The sequence below is a fragment of the Odocoileus virginianus genome, chromosome 17 (assembly GCF_023699985.2).
Source record: "Odocoileus virginianus isolate 20LAN1187 ecotype Illinois chromosome 17, Ovbor_1.2, whole genome shotgun sequence".
NCBI lineage: Eukaryota > Metazoa > Chordata > Mammalia > Artiodactyla > Cervidae > Odocoileus > Odocoileus virginianus.
In genome coordinates this window covers 49,992,792-50,013,441 of record NC_069690.1, presented here as the reverse complement: position 1 = coordinate 50,013,441, position 20,650 = coordinate 49,992,792, and the positions used below count along the sequence as shown (strand labels likewise).

General features: G+C 44.7%; 1 protein-coding gene across 1 annotated transcript in view; it reads left to right on the top strand.

Annotated features, from left to right (window-relative positions):
* ENPP7 (ectonucleotide pyrophosphatase/phosphodiesterase 7) overlaps nucleotides 1-20,650 on the top strand; it is a 42,539-nt gene that overhangs the window by 8,617 nt on the left and 13,272 nt on the right. Inside the window, exon 5 of the mRNA XM_070478921.1 lies at nucleotides 1,625-1,824. Within this exon, the coding sequence (XP_070335022.1) occupies nucleotides 1,625-1,824 (200 nt within the window). The remainder of the gene's footprint in view (nucleotides 1-1,624; nucleotides 1,825-20,650) is intronic.

Here is a 20,650-nt window from a genome sequence, read left to right as displayed (position 1 = left end):
ATTTTCCATTTGTGTTCTGTTATTTTCTAAGTTTTTTCCTTTTAAAAGTAACTTAAGTGAAAAAAATGAGTTGATTTAAAGAAAAATGTTGACTGGTAGACACAACAAAACAAAAATAATAAAGGAGGTTTTCCAGAGTCAGGATAACCACACTAGTTGTCCACGACCCTCCCTTCTAAAACCCCTCCCTTCCCACAGCGTGGCCAGCCCAGGATGTTTCTGGAGGGTAGCTCTCAGCCTCCCCAAGGCCAGTGTCCAAAGTCTGCCCCCCAACCCCTCCACAGAAGTACACTGGATTTCCACCATGCCCTGCACCCTTCTCAGGACCTATCAGAGGAGTTCAGGACACCATGGAAAACTAATGTTGCAGTTCTCTGTACAAAGTTCATTTTACTATTAGCCTGACTAAAAGGGTCTGGAGAAAACCCCAGCTGAAACAAAGCCATGCACTGCATTCTCGAGCCACGTGGACATGACTGGGGACTCTCTTACATATCAGCCACACACGACTTCCTGTTTTCTCAGAGCCTTTGTTGAATTTGGCCAGTCCAGCTGCTGGCAGTAATGGATGAAACGTTCCCGAGTAATGACCGGGTAGTTCATGCCTGGCTGGGTGTATGATTGGGACACTGAAAGCCCCCTTTGTCAAGAAGCCCCATTCTTTAGAGTCTGTCCTGCACGCTGTCACCAGGAGGCGGCGCTCTTGGGCTCCTCAACACCCCTTGAAGTCTTTCTCAAGCAGCTTCTGAAGTGGAGAGGAATTCAGAACCTCCTCTTACTCCAACTTCTACTCCTCCTTCTCTGAAATAGCCAGACCAGCCTTCTACTCAGACCAGCCTTGGGGATGTGGCCAAGAAGTATTTATGCTTCATCTAGTTTTAGATGGATCCCCAAGCAAAACACAGGATGTTCAGAAAAAAGAGCTAGAACTTTCCCCACTAGGTTTGTTTTAGAATCCCATGATGGGAGGGGTCATGTAGCCCCATGTTTAGCACAAGGGTCACCGCAGATCAGTGCTTCTCACATTGGTAGGTCTGGAAATGGGCCTGAGAATTTACATTTCTCTCTAGTTCCCAGGTGATTCTGATACTGCTGGCCCTGGCACTACACTTGAGCTCTTTGCACTAGATAAAGGTTATGAATGAATGAATGAATGAAAAGTGATATAGACCAACCTCCTCCCGTTACACAGGATAAGAACTGAGGTGGCATCTCCCACCGGCTGGCTCTGAACAGAGGTGGGAGGGGAGCACAGGTATATCAAAGCTGGTAGGCCTGGCCAGTCTTTTCCCACAAAGTCTCTACTGGATGGGAGTGAAGTCTGCTTTCCAGAACCTGTGAGCTGCTCCCCTCTCTGCTGAAGAGACGCCTGTGCGAAACTCCCTTCAGCCCCTCCCAGGTTTTTTCATTTGTCCTGGGACCCAACAAGAACACCTGCCGGTCATAAAACCCGATAACTGCTTGCGAGGCTCCCGGCCACCTTTAGAACGCGGGGGTGTCTCCCCTGAGCAGGATTCGAAGCGCCAAAGACTTGCTGCGCCTTCACACCTGGAAGCAGCAAGGGCTTTGTGAACAGAACTCGCTAGGAGGTGAGACAGCAGGAATCCTTTGGGCCCCGCCCCAGGCCTGCCGAGCGCCCAAGTGAGGACCCCGGGTCCCCCAGGCATGCCGGGGAACCGAGGAGGCGGCGAGTCCAGTACCCAGCCTGGGAGCCTCATCAGATGCCTCCCCTACCCGCCCCACGCCCACCTCCGCCGCGGGAGCATCTGTTGCCATGGTTATCTGCCGCACTTGGTCCAGCGGGAGCTGGTGGTCCTGCGAGCGGCAAGCGGAGATCCGCTGAGCCCCAAGCTGGGAGCGCAGCCCAAACCAGACGGGACGCGAACCCGGAGCGCTGCAAATGCTCGCTGTACACTATCACAAGCAACTGCGGCGCTCCACACTCATCTCACCCGCAGCCGCATGTAACATACCCCACCCTCTCCACACACCCCACATACACACAAAGCACGCCACACACACGCAGACACACTCCATAAGTGTTGAGCACACTGCATGCACCTCATACAAAACACCATCTTACTCCACATCCCAGCTACATACGCATACACACGTACAACATACACACGCGCGCGCGCGAGCGAACACACACATCCCACACTCGCTCGGGGCCCGAACATCAGAGGATACGCGCTCCCAACAGGCGCCCCCTACCCCCGCTGCCCGCATGTACAGCCCGCGGCCGGGTAGCACCCTTGACCGCGCACGCGCAGCAAGCTGGTGCGCCCCTCTCCTTTGTGATCGGTGGGCAGCGAGTTCCTTGACTCTCTCTGCAGTTCGACCTTGAAGGATCACTTCAGGGGCAGAGCAGCACCCTGGGGCGCGCACCCCAGGTGGGACGGTCTGCGCGGCGACCCCGCACCCGAACCCGCCCGGAGCGCCCTGGCCCCCGCATCTCCTAACAGCCAAAGCGCAGCGGTCGGGTCTGAGGCTGTCTGGGTCTGGCCGCCCGGGGGCGCGTTTCCAGGGAGAGCTTGCCAGAGGCTAAGCCTGGGGTCCGCCACCACCACCAGTACAGGGACGCCGCCTCGTCACCCCGTCACACCTCCGGAGGCTGTCCTTCCTTCCATCCCACAAGGCAAGAGGAGAAGGAAGGTGGTGAATCTCCCGGCAGGAGAGAGACCCAGGCCACTCGCACAACCCCACTGCCAAGACAGCAAGTCGCTAAAACCCGGAGTCTTTAACATCGGGAGGAGAATTTAATCTAGTCATTTTTGTCCTGTTATATTTTTATGATAAATCACTATGACTTTTGGCTTCAATCTCCAAGAAGTTCAAAAATAAAACTATCCCGTTACCATGTATAAATTTTATATGAACAAGTTTTCTCACGGTCTAGACCAATAAAAATAAAAAACAGGGATGGAATTGATTCTGAACTACATCTGAGATAATAAGTAATATTCATCCAACAACACATGAACCATTTGAAAACATACAGCCCCGTTCATCTCATTAAGAGATGTAGTCCAGCAACTAATTTTTATATGTATATCACAAATACATACCACAAGTTTAATATATTTTGGTTGGTTTGAGGAGTCGATTAATTGTATAAATCACTCAATCCAGAGTAATTTTTAATACTGAGTCTTAGAGTCACAGGAAATAAAATATTTTAAATTTAAATTATGCATGTTTTTGTTGCAGAGACCTATGCTTGAGTGATTAGTGAATTACTGTCAAACATAAAAATGCTTTTATTAAAATAAAATTCAGTGGAAGAAGTCAAAAGTGGAGGAGAAAAGAACCAAGGAGAATTTGCCCATAACTTTGGTATCATGACGCCACACTGCTACCTAAATTACATTTTGTTTGATATGTTTAAAAGAATCGCCCAAGGAATCCGGCGGCAGATGCGTTTAGAAAAAGAAAGTTTTCTTGCAAAGATTAAAGAAAAGGCAGACTTCAGAAGTACCAGCTCACCAAATCCAAAGAGCCATCAAGTATTTAAAAAGGGGAAAAATCACAAGAAAACCAAGGTCACCAAATTTACATGTGTCTGTCCTGAGTGGGCCAACAACTGCTTTCTCATGTGGTATTGCTAATCCTAAACATCAGGACACGTGACAGGAAGAGCAAAGGTCAGGGCTAAAAATATTGTTATTATCGAATAGAGTAGAGGTTCACAGGAAATAGGCAAGGTGTGATCATTTGGATACTATGATTTTTATCTTAAGGTGAGAAGTTGCTTGCTGGGTTGGTTTGTTTTTGGCAAAGGAACATGACTTGCTCCATGATCTTGGAAACAAGACAAAATGTCAGGTTCTGCTTCTCTAGAGTGAGGAACTGTTTTAGAATCAAAATTGACAATACACCAGAAATCACACCCTTTGCAACTTTAACAAACCTCATGATGAAGAACAAGAGCTACCAACCTAATAAAAAGGTACCACAGGGGCATGACGTTACCAAGTTCTTTTAGGAGTTATGTGGACAAAGTAGTTTAAAGGCCATTCACCCAGTTCAACTCCCTTCTGGACAGATTTGTCTGCTGTTGCACAGAGTATTGGTAAAGTGCAAGGGAGCCTCAGCAAATGACTGAGGAGCACAAGGAGAGACACTCGACATCACCATCATCACAGAAATCAAATCGAAACCACACCGAGACACCTCTTCTCCCCATAGGATGACTGTCATTTTTTTTAAAAAAAAAAAAAAGGAAAATAAGAAATGTTAGTAAGGATGTGGAAAAGTTGAAACCCTCATATATTGCTGGTAGGAATGTAAAATGGCGCAGCCACTGTGGAAGTTTACTGGGTCCTCAAGAAGTCAAAGACAGAATTACCAAAGCAATTCCACTCCTGGGTATATACCCCCAAAGAATTGAAAACAAACGTTCGAACATAACACTTGTACACAAATGTTCAGAACAGCATTCTTGACAGTCTTCAAAAGGTGAAAACAGCTCACATACCCATCAACAGAAGAACATAAATGAAATTCGATGTAGCCTTACAGTGAAATTGTACTGAGCCACACGAAGGAGTGAAGCACTGACACACGCGAGAACACAGGTGAACCTTCAGAACATGGTAAGTAGAAGAAGCCAGACACAAAAGACCACATGTTACCTGATTCCATTTATATGAAATGTCCAGGAGAGGCACATCCTTGGAGACAGAAAGGAGTTTGTGGTTGCCAGGGACTGAGGGGAAGGAGAAATCGGGAGGGGTGACTGCTTCATGAGTGCAAGTTCCCTCTTGGGGTGATGAAAATGTTTTGGGACTAAATAGTGGTGATGGTTACACAACACTGTGAATGCATTAAATGTCACTGATTTATACACTTAAGATAGTTAAAATGATATGTTTTATGTTATATTTATTTTAGGAAACAAAATTATTCTGGGGCTCCACCAAAAAAGAAAAAAAAGCACAGAGACTGCACATTGTTCATGTTTCAGGCCATGAGGTCTAAACAGAGGATCCAGTTTGCTTAGCTGGCTTACCACTGTCCCAGTGTCCTGCTTGGCTAATAAAATAAGTGTCGCTGCAAGCACCCATGGGGGAGCCAGGAAGAACAGCTTGGGGTGTCCCCACCCTGAAGAAGTCTACCCAACTCCCACCAGAACCTGGCTATAGCCCTGGTTGCTCTGTGAAAGAAGCTCAGGGACGGTGGATAAGGATGCTCCAAGGAGCCCCTGGGAATTCCTACTTGAGGCTGTTCTGGGTTCCAGCTGTAGGGTGTCAGCCAAATCCCCCCAGGTGAATTGATGCCTGGTGGTTCAACATGGAAAATGACGTTTTTCAATCATCATAATCAAGCCGTCATCAGACTGCTTTTTGTTTTTTTAAACAGAGTACAACTTAAATACTCCCACCGTTAATAAAAAATGCAGCTTGGTCTTCCCTGGTGGTACAGAGGATAAGAATCCGCCTGCCGATGCAGGGAACTCCGCGCTTTAGAGCCCGCGTGCTGCCACCACCGAAGCCTGTGTGCCTAGAGCCTGTGCTCGGCAACAAGAGAAGCCATCACAATGAGAAGCCTGGGCACCGCGGGGAAAAGTAACCCCCATTCGCCGCAACTAGAGAAAGCTGGCGTGCAGCAAAGAAGATCCAGCGCAACCAAAAAAAAAAGCTAATTAATTTTTTTTAAAAGCTTGTGAATATTTTGAAAAGATGCAGGTTGATGTATTCCACATCTGGAATTAATTGGGGAAGTGGTTCTTTTCACCGGCAGTTCCTGGGGAGAAAGTCATTCTGGAGAAAAAATACAAGAGCCAACCTTTTTGAACAAACCACACCACAGAGAAAACCCCTCTGGAAATCCAATGTTTTACATGGAAACTTCAGCTAAAGAAACAGGTCAGGGGCAACAGCACATAATTTATAAACATCCAGCCCAGGCAACAGGAAAGACGCCATGTCTTTACAGCACGCTCATCTCTCCATCCTCCCCTACGGGAGGATCTGCCTGGGAAAGGCTCTGGTCATTCATTTCTTACCATGACTACTCTTCAGACTTTATTAGACAACTGACATTTTCTGTTTACATCATTTTCAAAAGAGGTTTGCTTTTCTCCTATGAAACGTGGGTAAATAAATTCTGCAAAGAAATTTAAAGCACCGGTAAGCAAGCACAGGGAAGGATGTTCATCCTTTCTAAAGAGCCACAAGTTCCAACAGTAGAGGGATGCTTTTAATATTTGGGCCTAATAATTGCTTTTTAAGATAAAACACAAAGCGAGGGTCCTGCCACCACTCGCCTGGATGAGAAGCATCAGTCATCGCCCACCTTTCACTTTCTCTTTGGTTCTGCTCTGCCTCGAGTTTTGCCACTAGTTATGTATGAGACCCTGGGCAAATCATCACATCTACATGCCAAGTTTCTTCTTTTTAAAATGGAGTTCTCTGTGGTTTTGGCACTTTAGGGAGTGCAAGCTACATAGACCAACCAGACCCTGACTCTCCTGCTATTCTGACCACAAAGGCCAGTGTGAAGCCAAAAACATTTCTGTATTTTGTATCTTCAACTGTATCTTTTTAAGTTAATTAATTACCTTATTGATTTGGCTGCTCTGGGTCTTAGGTGGGGCATGCGGGATCTTCAATCTTCGTTGTAGCATGCAAAATCTGATTTTTTTAATTGGAGGTTAAGTGCTTTACAATATTGTGTTGGTTTCTGCCCTACAACAACTCAAATCAGTCATAATTTTATATATATATATATATATATATATATTCTCTCCCTCTTTAGCCTCTCTCCCCGCTCCCATCCCACCCCTCTAGGTCATCACAGAGCACCTGCTGGGTTCCCTGTGTTATATAGCAGCTTCCCACTAGTTTTAGTTGCAGCATTTGAACTCTTAGTTGCAGCAATGAGATCGAGTTCCCTGACTGAGGATCGAACCTGGGCCCCCTGCATTGGACTGTGGAGTCTTAGCCACTGGACTACCAGGGAAGTCCTTCAACTGTATCTTGAAATTACTGATGAGTAAGCTCCCTTTCACCCACAGAGACAATCCAGCTACCTGGGTTTTCCATGGTGGCTGTAACAAAGCATAGCAAACTGAATGGCTTCAAACAACCCACATTTATTCTCTCACAATTCTGGAGGCCAAACGTCTGACATCCAGGTGTCGGCAGGGCTGCCTCTGAAGTCTCTGGGACAGACGGCTCCTTTGCCTCTTCCAGCTCCTGCTGCCAGCATTTTTGGGCTTGTGGCCACTCACTCCAGTCTCTGCCTCCATCATCACGTGACCTTCCCTTCCGTCCGCGTCTCTCCTCTTTTGTCTCTTATAAGGACACTTGTCATTGGACTTTGGGCCCACTTGGTTCATCCAGGATAACCTCCTCTCCTCGCCAGATCCTTAATCACATCTGCAAACACTCTTTTTCCATTAAAGCTCATGTTCAGCGGTACCAAGGGTTAGGACTTAGAACACGTCTTTCGACCTGCTTACTTTATACATCTAATAACTTTGCCTTGGAGGTGACTAGGTATGGTTGTCCAGAGGGATTACCAACCCATTAATAGGGACAGAGCTATACACTCCTAAAACCCCAGCCAGAGATCAGCTGGCATGCCCAGCAGGGACCTGAAATGGGTGAAGGGGCTAGCTTATTTCATAACATGAAACGAATCCTCTGGGCTCTTTGCCCACATATCTACCCCATCCATATGTTTGATAAGTAGGAATAGTCCTCTTTCCCCAGAACATGGAGACCTCTCCAGCTGCTTTTTATTTTCCACTTTTGATAGAGACACAAGTAATGGAAATATTTTGCTTTCTTCGTAACTCGACTATCAGAAAAACAACAGCATAAGCCCAGTAACATACAGCAGTCAGCGTCTGGACTCAGTCTCTGGATGATATCATCCCAGAATCAAGAGCCGTTCCCACCTCCTCTGCAGTGCCTGACACTCAGGACGGCAGGCCAGTTTGGCCAGATCACCTTGTTTTTCACAAGAAACTGGACAGCAGATGTTCTGGGGGTGAAATCTCCCAATTATTAAATGTTGACAATTAATTCCACATATGAAAAAGTCCTGTTTGCAGTTTGTACCCCCATGATCACAGAAGCACTATCTCTAAAGTCAAGGGGTGGAGGCAACCCAAGTATCCTCAATGGATGAATGGATAAACACAATGTGCTCTATCCGTACAATGGAATATTACTTATCCCTAAAAAGGAAGGAAATGCTGACACCTACTACAATGTGGATGAACCCTGAGGACATGATGCTCAGTGAAATCAGCCAGTCACAGAAGGACAAATATTCTGATTTTGCTCCTGTGAGCGACCTCCAGGAGTCAGATCACAGTAGATGGTGGGTGCCAGGGGCTGGAGGAGAAGGATGGGGAGTTAGTATTTAATGGGCACAGTTTCAGTTTGGGAAGATGAAAACATTCCAGAGATGGATGGTGGTGATGGTCACATAGTGATGTAAATGTGCTTAAAGGCCACAGAATCGTCCACTTAGAAATAGTTAAAAGGGGGGAAACGGTTCAAAGGGTAAATTTCATGTTATGTACATCTTACTAAACTTTTAAAATTATTGAAAAGACCCAGCTTGGATGAAGCATGGGCCACACATCACAGGACAAGTAGTAAAGTTAAAGGTCTCATACTACCAGTATGGGCTTCCCTGGTGGCTCAGATGGTAAAGTATCAGACTGCAAAGCAGGAGACCCTGGTTCAATCCCTGGGTCTGGAAGGTCCCCTGGAGAAAAGAATGGCAACCCACTCCAGTATTCTTGCCGGAGAATGCCATGGACAGAGGAGCCTGGCAGGGTACAATCTACAGGGCTGCAAAGAGTCAGACATGACTGACCAACTCAGCACACATGCACCCATCATGTGTGGGTGCCAAATGAAGCCCACTGACTGCCAGGCCAGAAACTGAGCGAAGTTCCTTGACAGCAGCAACCCTGATTGCCAGGTGTTCGCTGGCACTCGGCCTACCACCTATCTCCAAGTAGGTTTAACATATGTCATTTGAAGTTTTGGTTTTTCAGCGCAACGTCTGTAGTATACATGATACAAAGGGATTGCATATTCAGAGAATTGTGTGAGCCTGTACACACGCGTGCACGCGCACGCATACACAGAGGGCTGGGTTGATAAGGAGGTACTTTCAAGGTACCTAACACCATCCACTTAGCTCCACGAAGAAGCCCAGACAGGGTACCTGTGGTGATCTAGATGTTAAAACATTTCCCTCAGATTGCATAAGAGCATTTCATTTCGCAGTGGAATGAGAAAGGCTGTTGAGGGATACATGAAGCCAGAGAACTAATTGGGAGGATGTGGAAAGTAACGAAGTCATCCCAAAGTGGCTGTGGGAAAAGACTTCAGCATTTTCAAGTTTAAATTGCAAAGCCACCTGGAGGCAGATGGGGGAGGCTTCTCTGTGCAGGAAAAGGAATAGGCAAAATGCCCAAATACATTTTCTTTCCCAAGATCTCCAGCCTGAAACACAAGGCGCTTAAAAAGTCCACCTTTGACACTCGAGACACGGCCAGCCCAGCCTACAACAAGGACAGCAAAGACTTTGGAAAAGGGAAGTAGGAGCTGTCCCCCACTGCCGTCCAGGCTTCCTTCCCTCCAGTTCTGGGAACTCACCTGTGGGGGCAACAAGCATGAACAAAGACAAACACAGTCAATGCACCTCTTGTTCCAAAACTGGATCTTTTACATTTATCTTGAAACCCCCTGGGCCACCAATATCCCCTTCTCCCTCTCCTCACCTGCAAAATCCAGACACGACCTCATCACCAACATTTCATCAACTGTTCAGTGAGAACCTACTATGGCCATGCAAGATCTTCTGCGCAGAATCCCTCCAGTCTCAGCCTGGAGCTCTATCGTCCTGCCCTCAGCCTGATGAAACCAGTAAAAACCCCGATAGCTCCTCCATCCCACCTCTACTGTGAATCACTACATTCAGGAAACTTCCAGGAGTCATTCCATCGTGGAGGTACAGAGGTTTCAATTCATGCCAACTCAAGTCACCACAGGCCACGTGGAGCTTTGTGTTAGGAAGGATTCTGAGGCCCAGTGTAGGCTCAGAAGGAAAGCATGCCGTCAAAATGGAGAATTAATGGTGCCTCCCAGTTCTGGGTTTATTTTATTCCAAAGCACTTACCAAAATCAAACTTAAACTCCTCATTTTGATACTGTGTGATCAAGGTATAATATACAAGCAAAAGAAGAGTGTGGTTGTAATAAAAAAAGTGGGCCAAAGATCTAAACAGACATTTCTCCAAGGAAGACATACAGATGGCTAGCAAACACATGAAAAGATGCTCAACATCACTCATTATCAGAGAAATGCAAATCAAAACCGCAATGAGGTACCATTACATGCCAGTCAGAATGGCTGCTATCCAAAAGTCTACAAGCAATAAATGCTGGAGAGGGTGTGGAGAAAAGGGAACCCTCTTACACTGTTGGTGGGAATGCAAACTAGTACAGCCTCTATGGAGAACAGTGTGGAGATTCCTTAAAAAACTGGAAATAGAACTGCCGTATGACCCAGCAATCCCACTCCTGGGCATACACACCAAGGAAACCAGATCTGAAAGAGACACGTGTACCCCAATGTTCATTGCAGCACTGTTTATAATAGCCAGGACATGGAAGCAACCTAGATGCCTATCCGCAGACAAATGGATAAGAAAGCTGTGGTATGTATACACAATGGAATATTACTCGGCCATTAAAAAGAATACATTTGAATCAGTTCTAATGAGATGGATAAAACTGGAGCCTACTATACAGAGTGAAGTAAGCCAGAAAGATAAACACCAATATAGTATACTAACGCATATATATGGAATTTAGAAAGATGGTAACCATAACCCTATATGCAAGACAGAAAAAGAGACACAGATGTATAGAACAGACTTTTGGACTCTATGGGAGAAGGTGAGGGTGGGATGATTTTGAGAGAACAGCAGTGAAACATGTATATTATCAAGTGTGAAACAGATCACCAGTCCAGGTTGGATGCATGAGACAAGTGCTCAGGGCTAGTGCACTGGGAAGACCCAGAGGGATGGGATGGGGAGGGAGGTGGGAGGGGGGATCGGGATGGGGAACACATGTAAATCCATGGCTGATTCATGTCAATGTATGGCAAAAACCACTACAATATTGTAAAGTAATTAGCCTCCAACTAATAAAAATAATTGGGAAAAAAATAAATAAATAAAAAGCAGAGACATTAAAAAAAAAAAAAGATGAAGACTGTGGTTGGACAGTTGAGTTTCAAAACTAACACCAGAGGGAATTCCCTGGTTGTCCAGTGGTTAGGTCTCTGCGCTTCCACAGCAGGGGGCACAGGTTTGATCCCCAGTCCAAGCAGCAAAAAGAAAAAGCTAACATCAGTGGAACCACCTCTGTTTTGCTGTAGGTATAAACTTATTTCCTTTCCATGCCTTTCAAATACAGGGTCTTTCTGCAATATACGAAGAGAATTTACAAATATAATTTTAAAAAGATGAATGACAGAAAGGATTTTAATAAAATTTTTAGACAATACTCAAAAAAGAAGTACATCGGGCTTCCATAGTGGTTCAGGGGTAAAGAATTCACCTGCCAATGCAGGAGACACAGGTTCAATCCCTGGTGCAGGAAGATCCCAGATGCCATGGGGCAACTGAGCCGGTGCACCACAGCTAGTGAGCCTGTGCCCTAGAGCCCAGGAGCCACAACTACTGAGGCTGCACACTCTAGAGCCCATGCTCTGCAACGAGAGAAACCACCACAAGGAGAAGCCTTCACACAACTAGAGAGCAGTCCCCCTGCTCGCTGCAACCAGAGAAAAGCCTGCACAGCAACGAAGACCCAACACAATCAAAAACAAAGAAAGAATTTTCTAAAGCATATCAAAGGTCAGTGAATCCCAGAGAAGGTACTTAACTTCCCAACTAAAGCAACACAAAGCAAAGTGAGATGCCATTGGCGGGTGGCAGGGGGTGGGAGGAGGCATCTATTTTAAAGTTAAATAAAAGCATTTTCACCTAATGTTGGTGTGCGTGGGCATTGATGAAAGTTTCTGGAAGACCAATTTGGCTTCATCTATCAAAATGTAGGGCTTCCCTTGTGGCTCAGCTGGTAAAGAATCCGCCTGCAATGCGGGAGACCTGGGTTCCATCCCTGGGTTGGGAAGATCCCCTGGAGAAGGGAACGGCTACTCACTCCAGTATTCTGGCCTGGGTTGCAAACAGTTGGACACAACTGAGCGACTTTCACTATCTGAACCTTGCAGGCTAATGCTGAGTGAAATAAGCCAGACAGGGAATCCCTGGTAGTCCAGGAGCTAAGACTCTGAGCTTCTACTTCGGGGGCACAAGTTCGATCCCTAAGGAACTAAGCTCATGCTGCAAAGAGCAGCCTAAATAAGTAATTTTTTTTTTTTTAATCTATGGTGTTAGAAGTTGGAATAGAGGTGACCTGTTTGGAGGGGTCCAAGGGAGCCTTTGCCATGGTATCCTCTATCTGAGTGATAATTACATAGATACATATATAATGTGAAAATATACTGAGCAATTTCTTAAGATCTGTACTCTTAAGATCTGTACTTAGGATTTGTAAGTTATATCTCAATTTTACAAGTTATTTTTGCTATTCTAGCTCATACTAGTGAGCATATGTTACTTTCCATGCACAAAAACCACAATATATTAAAAATATTCAAAAAGACAAGCCATAGATATAGTTTTACCATGAGCATGTATTACTTGCACATATATACAGAAAACACAATATATAAAAACACATTTTAAAATCTCTTAAGTGTATTATTCAAGACACAAAATAGAAGTACCTCTTTCAGAGTGAGCACATATTACTTTTATGTATATGGACAATACAGTATGAAAGGAAAATGGAAGACCAGACTCCTGAGTAGAGCTCCTGCAGCCTCTGCCTCCTGCCCCCACCCCGGCCCCCGACGTGCAAACTGGTTCCCTCCTCTGTGCCCGGCCTTGGAGGATCCGCACCACTCCCCAGCCTGCCCCACTCCTCCATCTAGCCTGCCCTCCTGGCACTTGGCCACCAGCTTCAGGGCAAGAGTCATTTCTAAATACTTGCACTTGAGAAACTGTGAGATCAAAAGGAATTCTTGCTTGTGTTCTTCCAGAGGCCTCGTCCAGGGGCAGGCCTCAGCCACTGCATTGCTGGAGACGGAGGAAAACGGCTCTGGGGGGTTCCTGGGAGGCTTCCAGGACGTCGGAGGAGGTTTCCGGTGATCCACTACAGTTGGAAGGACAGGAGAGCTCAGGATGAATCCAGAAGAGACCCCAGCTGTGTTAAGATCAAAGTGATTTTCCTGGCTGTTCTTTACAACTGCAAAATCAGTCCCGGAGGAGCCCGGGAGAAGCTCCCTGGGCACCTGTGTGGACGATCAAGAAGATCGGGTCTAGGTGGTGGGAAGTGTAGAGCTCTTCCTTTCTCTCAGGCTGTCTCACTGGTTAGATGATCAGTGGGTCTGCTGATCTGATACAGGAGGAAATAGGAAAAAGGAAGCTCAGCTCTCTTCCCAGTACAGGGTTTCTGGGCTCCGGCTGCCACCAGATGTTGGCTGTTTCACTCCTAAGCGAAACCACCAGTGTCTCTCCGCTCAGAAACAAGCCCCGGGAAGGTGAGGACCACTTGGCACTTTGTCATCTGCTGCATCTTTCAGCTGGAAGCCAGATCATCTATATAACCCAGGCAGGAAGTATCTCCTTTTTTTCAAAGGAGGGAAGCTGAGATGCGGTGGGATTGCATACTCCCAAAGACACACAGGGCTGCTGAGGGGACCACAGGCTCCCCCTGCCCATTCCTACTCCCTGGAAGCCATGGCCAACCTATGCTACCAAAAGCTGGACACCAGAGAGACAGACAGAAGGAGGAGCTGAGATGTAGAAGCATGACCGTCCTGATCTAAGTAAGAGAAGTTCAACATGCCATCTGAGCCAGAGCTGTCTCATGTGTTTTGACTTCAGTTTAAAAAAACATGGTGGGAGGACTTCCCTGGTGGTCCAATGGTTAAGAATCTGCTTTCCAATGCAGGGGACACAGGTTCCACTGCTGGGGACATGGGTTCAATCCCTGGTTGAGGAACTAAGATCCCACATGCTATGTGGTGTGGCCAATAAATAAATAAAAACAAAGAAAGAATATGTCATAGTAAAAAATAAATTTTAAAAAATTTTAGGGCTTCCCTGGTGGCTTATTGGTAAAGAATCCACCTAACAGAGGCAGGAGACATGAATTCGATCCCTGGTCTGGGAGGATCCCACATGCTGCGGAGCAGCTAGGCCCGGGTGCCATAACTAATGAGCCTGTGTTCTGGATCCCAGGAGCCGCAACTACTGAGCCCAAAAACTGAAGCCCACGCACCCTAGAGCCTGTGCTCCACAAGCGAAGCCACCACATTGAGAAGCCCATACACCACAACTCGAGAGTAGCCCCCACTCTCTGCAACCAGAGAAAAATCCCGCACAGCAAACAAAGACCCAGCACAGCCAAAAATATCTAAATAAACCTTCTTTTTTAAATGGCAAGATTATTTTTAATTAAAAAAAATTAGACACATGACGGGTACTTCCAGTGTCAGATTGACCAAGCCTTCTCTGTGCCAGATTCTCCTGGGTTTAGCACTGAAAGGCTCTCACACAAGCCGTGTTCGTTTCCTAGGACTGTTGTTAACAAATTACCACAATCTGGAGGGCTTGACACAGCAAAAACCTATTGCTCTGGATGCCGGGAGTCTGAAGCCAAGGTTGGCAGGTTGTTTTTTTACTGGAGGCTGAGAGAGAGAGAGTCCATCCTTGCCTTGTCCAGCTTCTGGGTTTACTAGCGATCCTTGGCTGGGAGACTCCACTCCAGTCTCCACATTGCCAGCATATAGCCTTCTCCCTGGGTCTGTGCCTCAAATCTCCCTCTCCTTCCACTCGTATAAGGACGCCTGACATAGGATTTAGGGCCCAGATGAAATCCAGGGTGATCTCATCTCAAGATCTTTGATTTAATCATCTTTTTTCAAAGACGCTGTTTTTCAAATAAAGCCACCTTCACAGCCATAAGCAGAGGTGAAACGCTGACACACCACACACCAAACACGAACCTTGAGAGCACAATGCTCAAGTGAAAGAAGCTAGACACAGAAGGCCACATACTGTCTGATCCCATCTGTATGAAATTCTAGAATAGGCAACTCCATAGAGAGAAGGTAGACTGGTGGTTTCCAGGGGCTGGCGGGAGAGGAGAAGGGAGATAGATTCAGAGTTTCTTTTGGGAATGATGGGAGTGCTCTAACCTGACTGTACAGCCTTATTAATAGACTAAAAAGATAAACACTTTAAAATGGTGAATTTTATCTTGGTGAGTTATGTACATATTTTTTAAAGTGTGCGAGCAAAATAAAGGAGATCTATGGGCCAGGTCCCACTTGAGAGCAGAAATTTTCAGCCTCTACCCTTAAGCAGAAGTCCCCTGCCCAGGCACTTGTGCCAGTTGGATTCACTTTTTGCTGTTCCAGCTCTAAGACAAAAGTGTGAGCTAGAATTCTCTGATATGGTGCTTTTGGTGGTGGGCAGTGACCAACCTTTTCGGAAAGCCCTCAGTATCAAGAAGAACAGAAATGATTGTACCCTTTGATCCTAAGATTCCCTCCAAAAAACATACTATACAGAAATAATTCAAATTACAAAATGTTTTCTATTCAGGGATGCTTGTCACAGCATTATTTATTCAATGTTAAAATAACTGGAAATAATCTAACCAGCCAACAATATGCAGAGATGCAATAGATCACAGGGTGTCAGCAAAGAGGAGCCTGGCCTCCATCACTTATATGGTATTATATGGGCAAGTGAGGTGGGTAGAATAATGGCCCCCAGAGATGCCCACATCTGAAAGCCCTAGGCTGTGAATATACTGCCTTACAATGCAAAAGTGATTGTGCAGATGTGATAAAGCTAAGGGCCTTGAGGTAGGAAATGGTCCCAGATTATCCAATGGGCCCATGTGATCATAGAGGTTTTTATAAGCGAAAGAGGAAGGCAGGAGTGTGGGAGTCAGAGGAGGAGATGTGAGGGGGGAAGCAGAGGTCAGAGGAAGCAACAGACAATGCTTCAAGGCTGACCCGGAAGATGCAGGAAGGGGCTACAAGCCAGAACAGGAAATTTAAAGTTGCTAAAGTGGGAATAATAATTTTATTAATACCTGCTTCTTGGACTAGTGTGAGACAAGGATTAAAAAAGATCACCTCTATAAAGTGTTGTCACGGTCCCTAGCACGGAAGTGATCAATAATGACATTTAGCCTGCAATAACTGTGCAATCATGTAAAGTTATGTTTGCAAAGAACTTTGTTTTTATGGAGAAACGCTCATGGTATAACATTAAGTGAAGAACGGCTAAAAATCATAAACCATATATCATCTATGTACAAAGTAAGGAAAAACAATTATTTAAATATACTAACATTGCCCTTTCCTGGGTGATATTTATCCTAACTATGCATGTATTTTTTAAATCTTTAATATTTATTCAGTGGGTTTATTTATTTATTTGGCTGCATTGAGTTTTAGTTGCAGCATGTGGGATCTAGTTCCCTGACCAAGTAGCAAATCCAGGCTCCCTACATTGAGAGCAAGGAGCCCTAGCCACTGAACCACCAGGGAAGTCTGGTGTTCATATATTTTCTGTGGAATATGTTTTACTTTTATAATCAGGAAAAATGTGTTGGTTTTTCAAATGCGGCTACTGGAACAAAGTTTCCTCCCCTCCTTTCGGGGTCTCTGCTGATGGCCAAGACTGCCCACATGAAGTTGACCCACTCTTGAGCAGGTTTATATCTCTATATCTTCACCATTAGTTGTTAAATGCTTCTGTAGTATCAATTTTTTAAATTGTTGACAACCTGATGGGTGAAAATAGACATTGTAATAGATACTTTAATTTGCGTTTATTTGATTATTCCTGGGATGGGGTCATCTTTCCAAGTATTTACCATCTTAATTTCTTTTCTGCGAATTGCTTCTTTATGTCTCTTTTTGCATTTTTCTCTTGGGATCTCTTTTTTTTTAATTTCTATTTTTTAAACTGAAGTATAGTTGATTTACAATGTGTCAGATGTACAGCAAACTGATTAAGTTATACATAAATATACATATATACTTTCTTTTTCAGATTCTTTTCCATTATAAGTTATTACAAGATACCAAATATAGTTCCCTGTGCTATACAATAGGTCCTTATTGTTTATTTTATACACAGTAGTGTGTATCTCTTTTATTTCTATAAGGAATAAAGCATGGATAATAACATCCTAAGAGAAGGAAATGGCAACCCACTCCAGTATCCTTGCCGGGAGAATCCCATGGACAGAGGAGTATGGCAGGCTACAGTCCATGGGGTCCCAAGAATCAGACACAACTTAGCAACTAAACCACCCCCATCCATTTATTTCATTTTTCAAACATACAGTAAAGCTGAAGGAAGAGCTCATGAATATCTGGGTGGTGGTGGTGGTGTTTAGTCACTAAGTCATGTCTGACTCTGCGATCCCAAGGACTATGGCCTGCCAGGCTCCTCTGTCCATGGAATTCTCCAGGTAAGAACACTGGAGTGGGTTGCCATTTCCTTCTCCAGAGGAATATCTGGGTACTCTTCACCAAATTCTCAGCATTTTGCCACATTTGCTTTGTCAATTTGTTTTTGCTGATTCATATAAAAAGAACCTGTAGGTGTAGATGGCATTTCACCGCTAAATACCTCAATATACATCACTTGAGAACCAGAACCACCTCCTACCTAGCTGGAAAATGGTAATCACACCCGAAAAAATGAAACAAAATTCTCCATATCACCTAACTGTCAATCAAGGTTCAAATTTTCCCAGATATCCTCAAAGTTTCTTTTTCAAACCAAGACCCAACCAAACTTCAGCACTGCATTTGCTTTTTAATGCATCTTTATAGTTATTCAGCTTTTTAATTTTAATGCCATGCCTTTTCAACAAGTCCAAGTCAATGGTCTGTGGAGTGTACCACATCCTGGTTTTGTCTGATGGCTTCCTTGCAGGGATATTTTACCTGTTCCAAGGTTACCTGTCTTTTCTGAAACTGAGAACGGGATCCAGGTGCTCCACTAGATTCAGATTAAATCTTTTTGGCAAGAATGCACCCTTGATGCATGAGACAAGTGCTCGGACCTGGTGCACTGGGAAGACCCAGAGGGATTGGGTGGACAGGGAGGTGGGAGGGGGGATCGGGATGGGGAATACATGTATATTCATGGCTGATTCATGTCAGTGTATGACAAAAACCACTACAATATTGTAAAGTAATTAGCCTCCAACTAATAAAAAATAAAAAAAAAAAGAATGCATCCTTGGAGTGTCATTTGTTTTTTCCTTTGTTCTTGGTGTTTTCTGGTGCATAGAAGTCTAAATCCAGTCAAGCTTTTTTCCTTTAATGGAAATGGATTTTGTATTATGCTTAGAAAAGACTTCCCATGAGTAAACAAATTTCTCTTTTCTATATTTTCTTCTGTGATAGAAGAAATCACTAGAATTCTTCTACCTGTGATAGCCTTACCTTTTTTTAATTTAACCTTTTATCCATCTGATACTTTTTTAGTTTAGTGTAGCTCCAATACTTTGGCCACCTGATGCGAAGAGCCAACTCATTGGAAAAGACCTTGATGCTGGGAAAGATTGAAGGCAAAAGGAGAAGAGGGCAGCAGAGGATGAGATGGTTAGATATCATCACTGACTCAATGGACATGAATTTGAGCAAACTCCAGGAGATAATGAAGGACAGGGAAGCCTGGCGTGCTGCAGTCTATGGGGTTGCAGAGTTGTACACGACTTACCAACTGAACAACACCACCAAGTGTATAACTTTATCACTTTTTTCCCTAAAAGATTACCAACTAGTCTGGCACCTCTCATTGCCTCACCACCCCTCCACAGTGATTCCAGTGTCACTACCATCAGGGGCTCACAGTCCTCTCTACAAGTTTCCTAGGGCTGCCATGAGAAAGTATGGCTAACTACATGAATGAAAACCACAGAGATTGACCCTCTCACAGTTCCAGACACCAGAAGTCTGAAATCAAAGTGTCATCAGGGGCACATCCCCTCTGAAGTTTCTAGGGGAGGACTCTTCATTGCCTCTTCCAGCTTTGGGTGATTGCCAGCTTTTCCCAAAGTTGACATCTTGCATAATTATAGCACAATATCACAACCAGGAAATTGACATTGGTATAGTCCACAAACCCTTTCTGATTTCTCCAGTTTCACAAGTTTCTGCTTTGGGGGACATAGCTTAAATACAATAAAATACACTCATTTTATTTTATTTTTTATTTTGTGGCCACACCACAGGACATGTTGGATCTTAGTTCCCTGACCAGGGATCTAACCCTTGCCCCCAGCATTAGAAACCTGGGAGTCTTAACCACTGGACCACCAGGGAAGTCCCAAAATACACCCATTTTAAACAGCTATTCTATCAGTTTTGGAAAATGTATATAGTTGTGCCACCACCACCATAATTAAGTTTTAGGATACAGAAAATGATAAAGGAAAAGACCAGAGTGAAGGGTCCCCAAGCTTTCTTACAAATATTTTTTCTATTTGTTCATTATGTAAACCATACACATTCCTTGAGCAGACATTATTTTATAAAATAAGCAAGAATTAGATAAATGTATTTCCAGCCTTTTCTGGACATAGTTAACAAACATGGAATAATTTTGTGTATATAGCTTTATAACCTACTTTAAAAAAAATTAATATGTCTATCTGCCCAGGACAAGAAAAAAAAAATTCTACAGCACTTTTTATGACCATCAGGCATTCTGTTGTATGGCCATCCCATGAGAGAGGAGGAGGAAATCCCTAGAACAGCAAAGAAAGACTCTAGGACCACATTCCCAGTCCAGTTTGGGGAGCATCCTGCCAAAAAAACTCCCGAAGTGCCTTCTGCAGACAACCCCCACCTCCACCCCTGGCTCAGGCAGCCACTGATCTGCTTCCTGTGTCTGTAAATTTTGCCTTTTCTAGAATTTCATAGAAATGAAAGCATGTATATATATATATATGTAGTCTTTTGTGTCTGGCTTCTTTCACTGAGCTCAAGACGCTGAGATGTGTCCACGTTGTTTCTTTCATCAGAAATCCTCTCCTTTTAGTTGCTGAGCAGCCATCCCTAGAATGGCCCTACCAAAACTTGTTTACCCATTGACCAGCTGATGGGCATTTGGCTATTTTGGATGAAGCTGCTATGAGCTTTCGGGTACGCGATTCATGTGGACATATGTTTTCAATTCTCTTGGATAGATACGTAGGGGAATTTCCGGGTCATATGGTAAGTGTCTATGTAGCTTTTAAGAAACTGCCAAACTGATCCCTGGAGCGGCTGAACCATTTTGCCTTCCCACCAGCAGTGCGTGCGGGTTCCAGTTTCCCCACACCCTCACCAGAACTTGCTATTGGCAGTCCTCTGAACTGTATCTGCTCGGCGGAGGTGCAGTTTTAACCTGTGTGTCCCTAATGAGCTGTGACATGGAGCATCTTTGGAGGTGACTGTTGACATGCTGATGTCTGCTTCTGGGATGTGTTTGTTTGGACTGTTTCTAGAC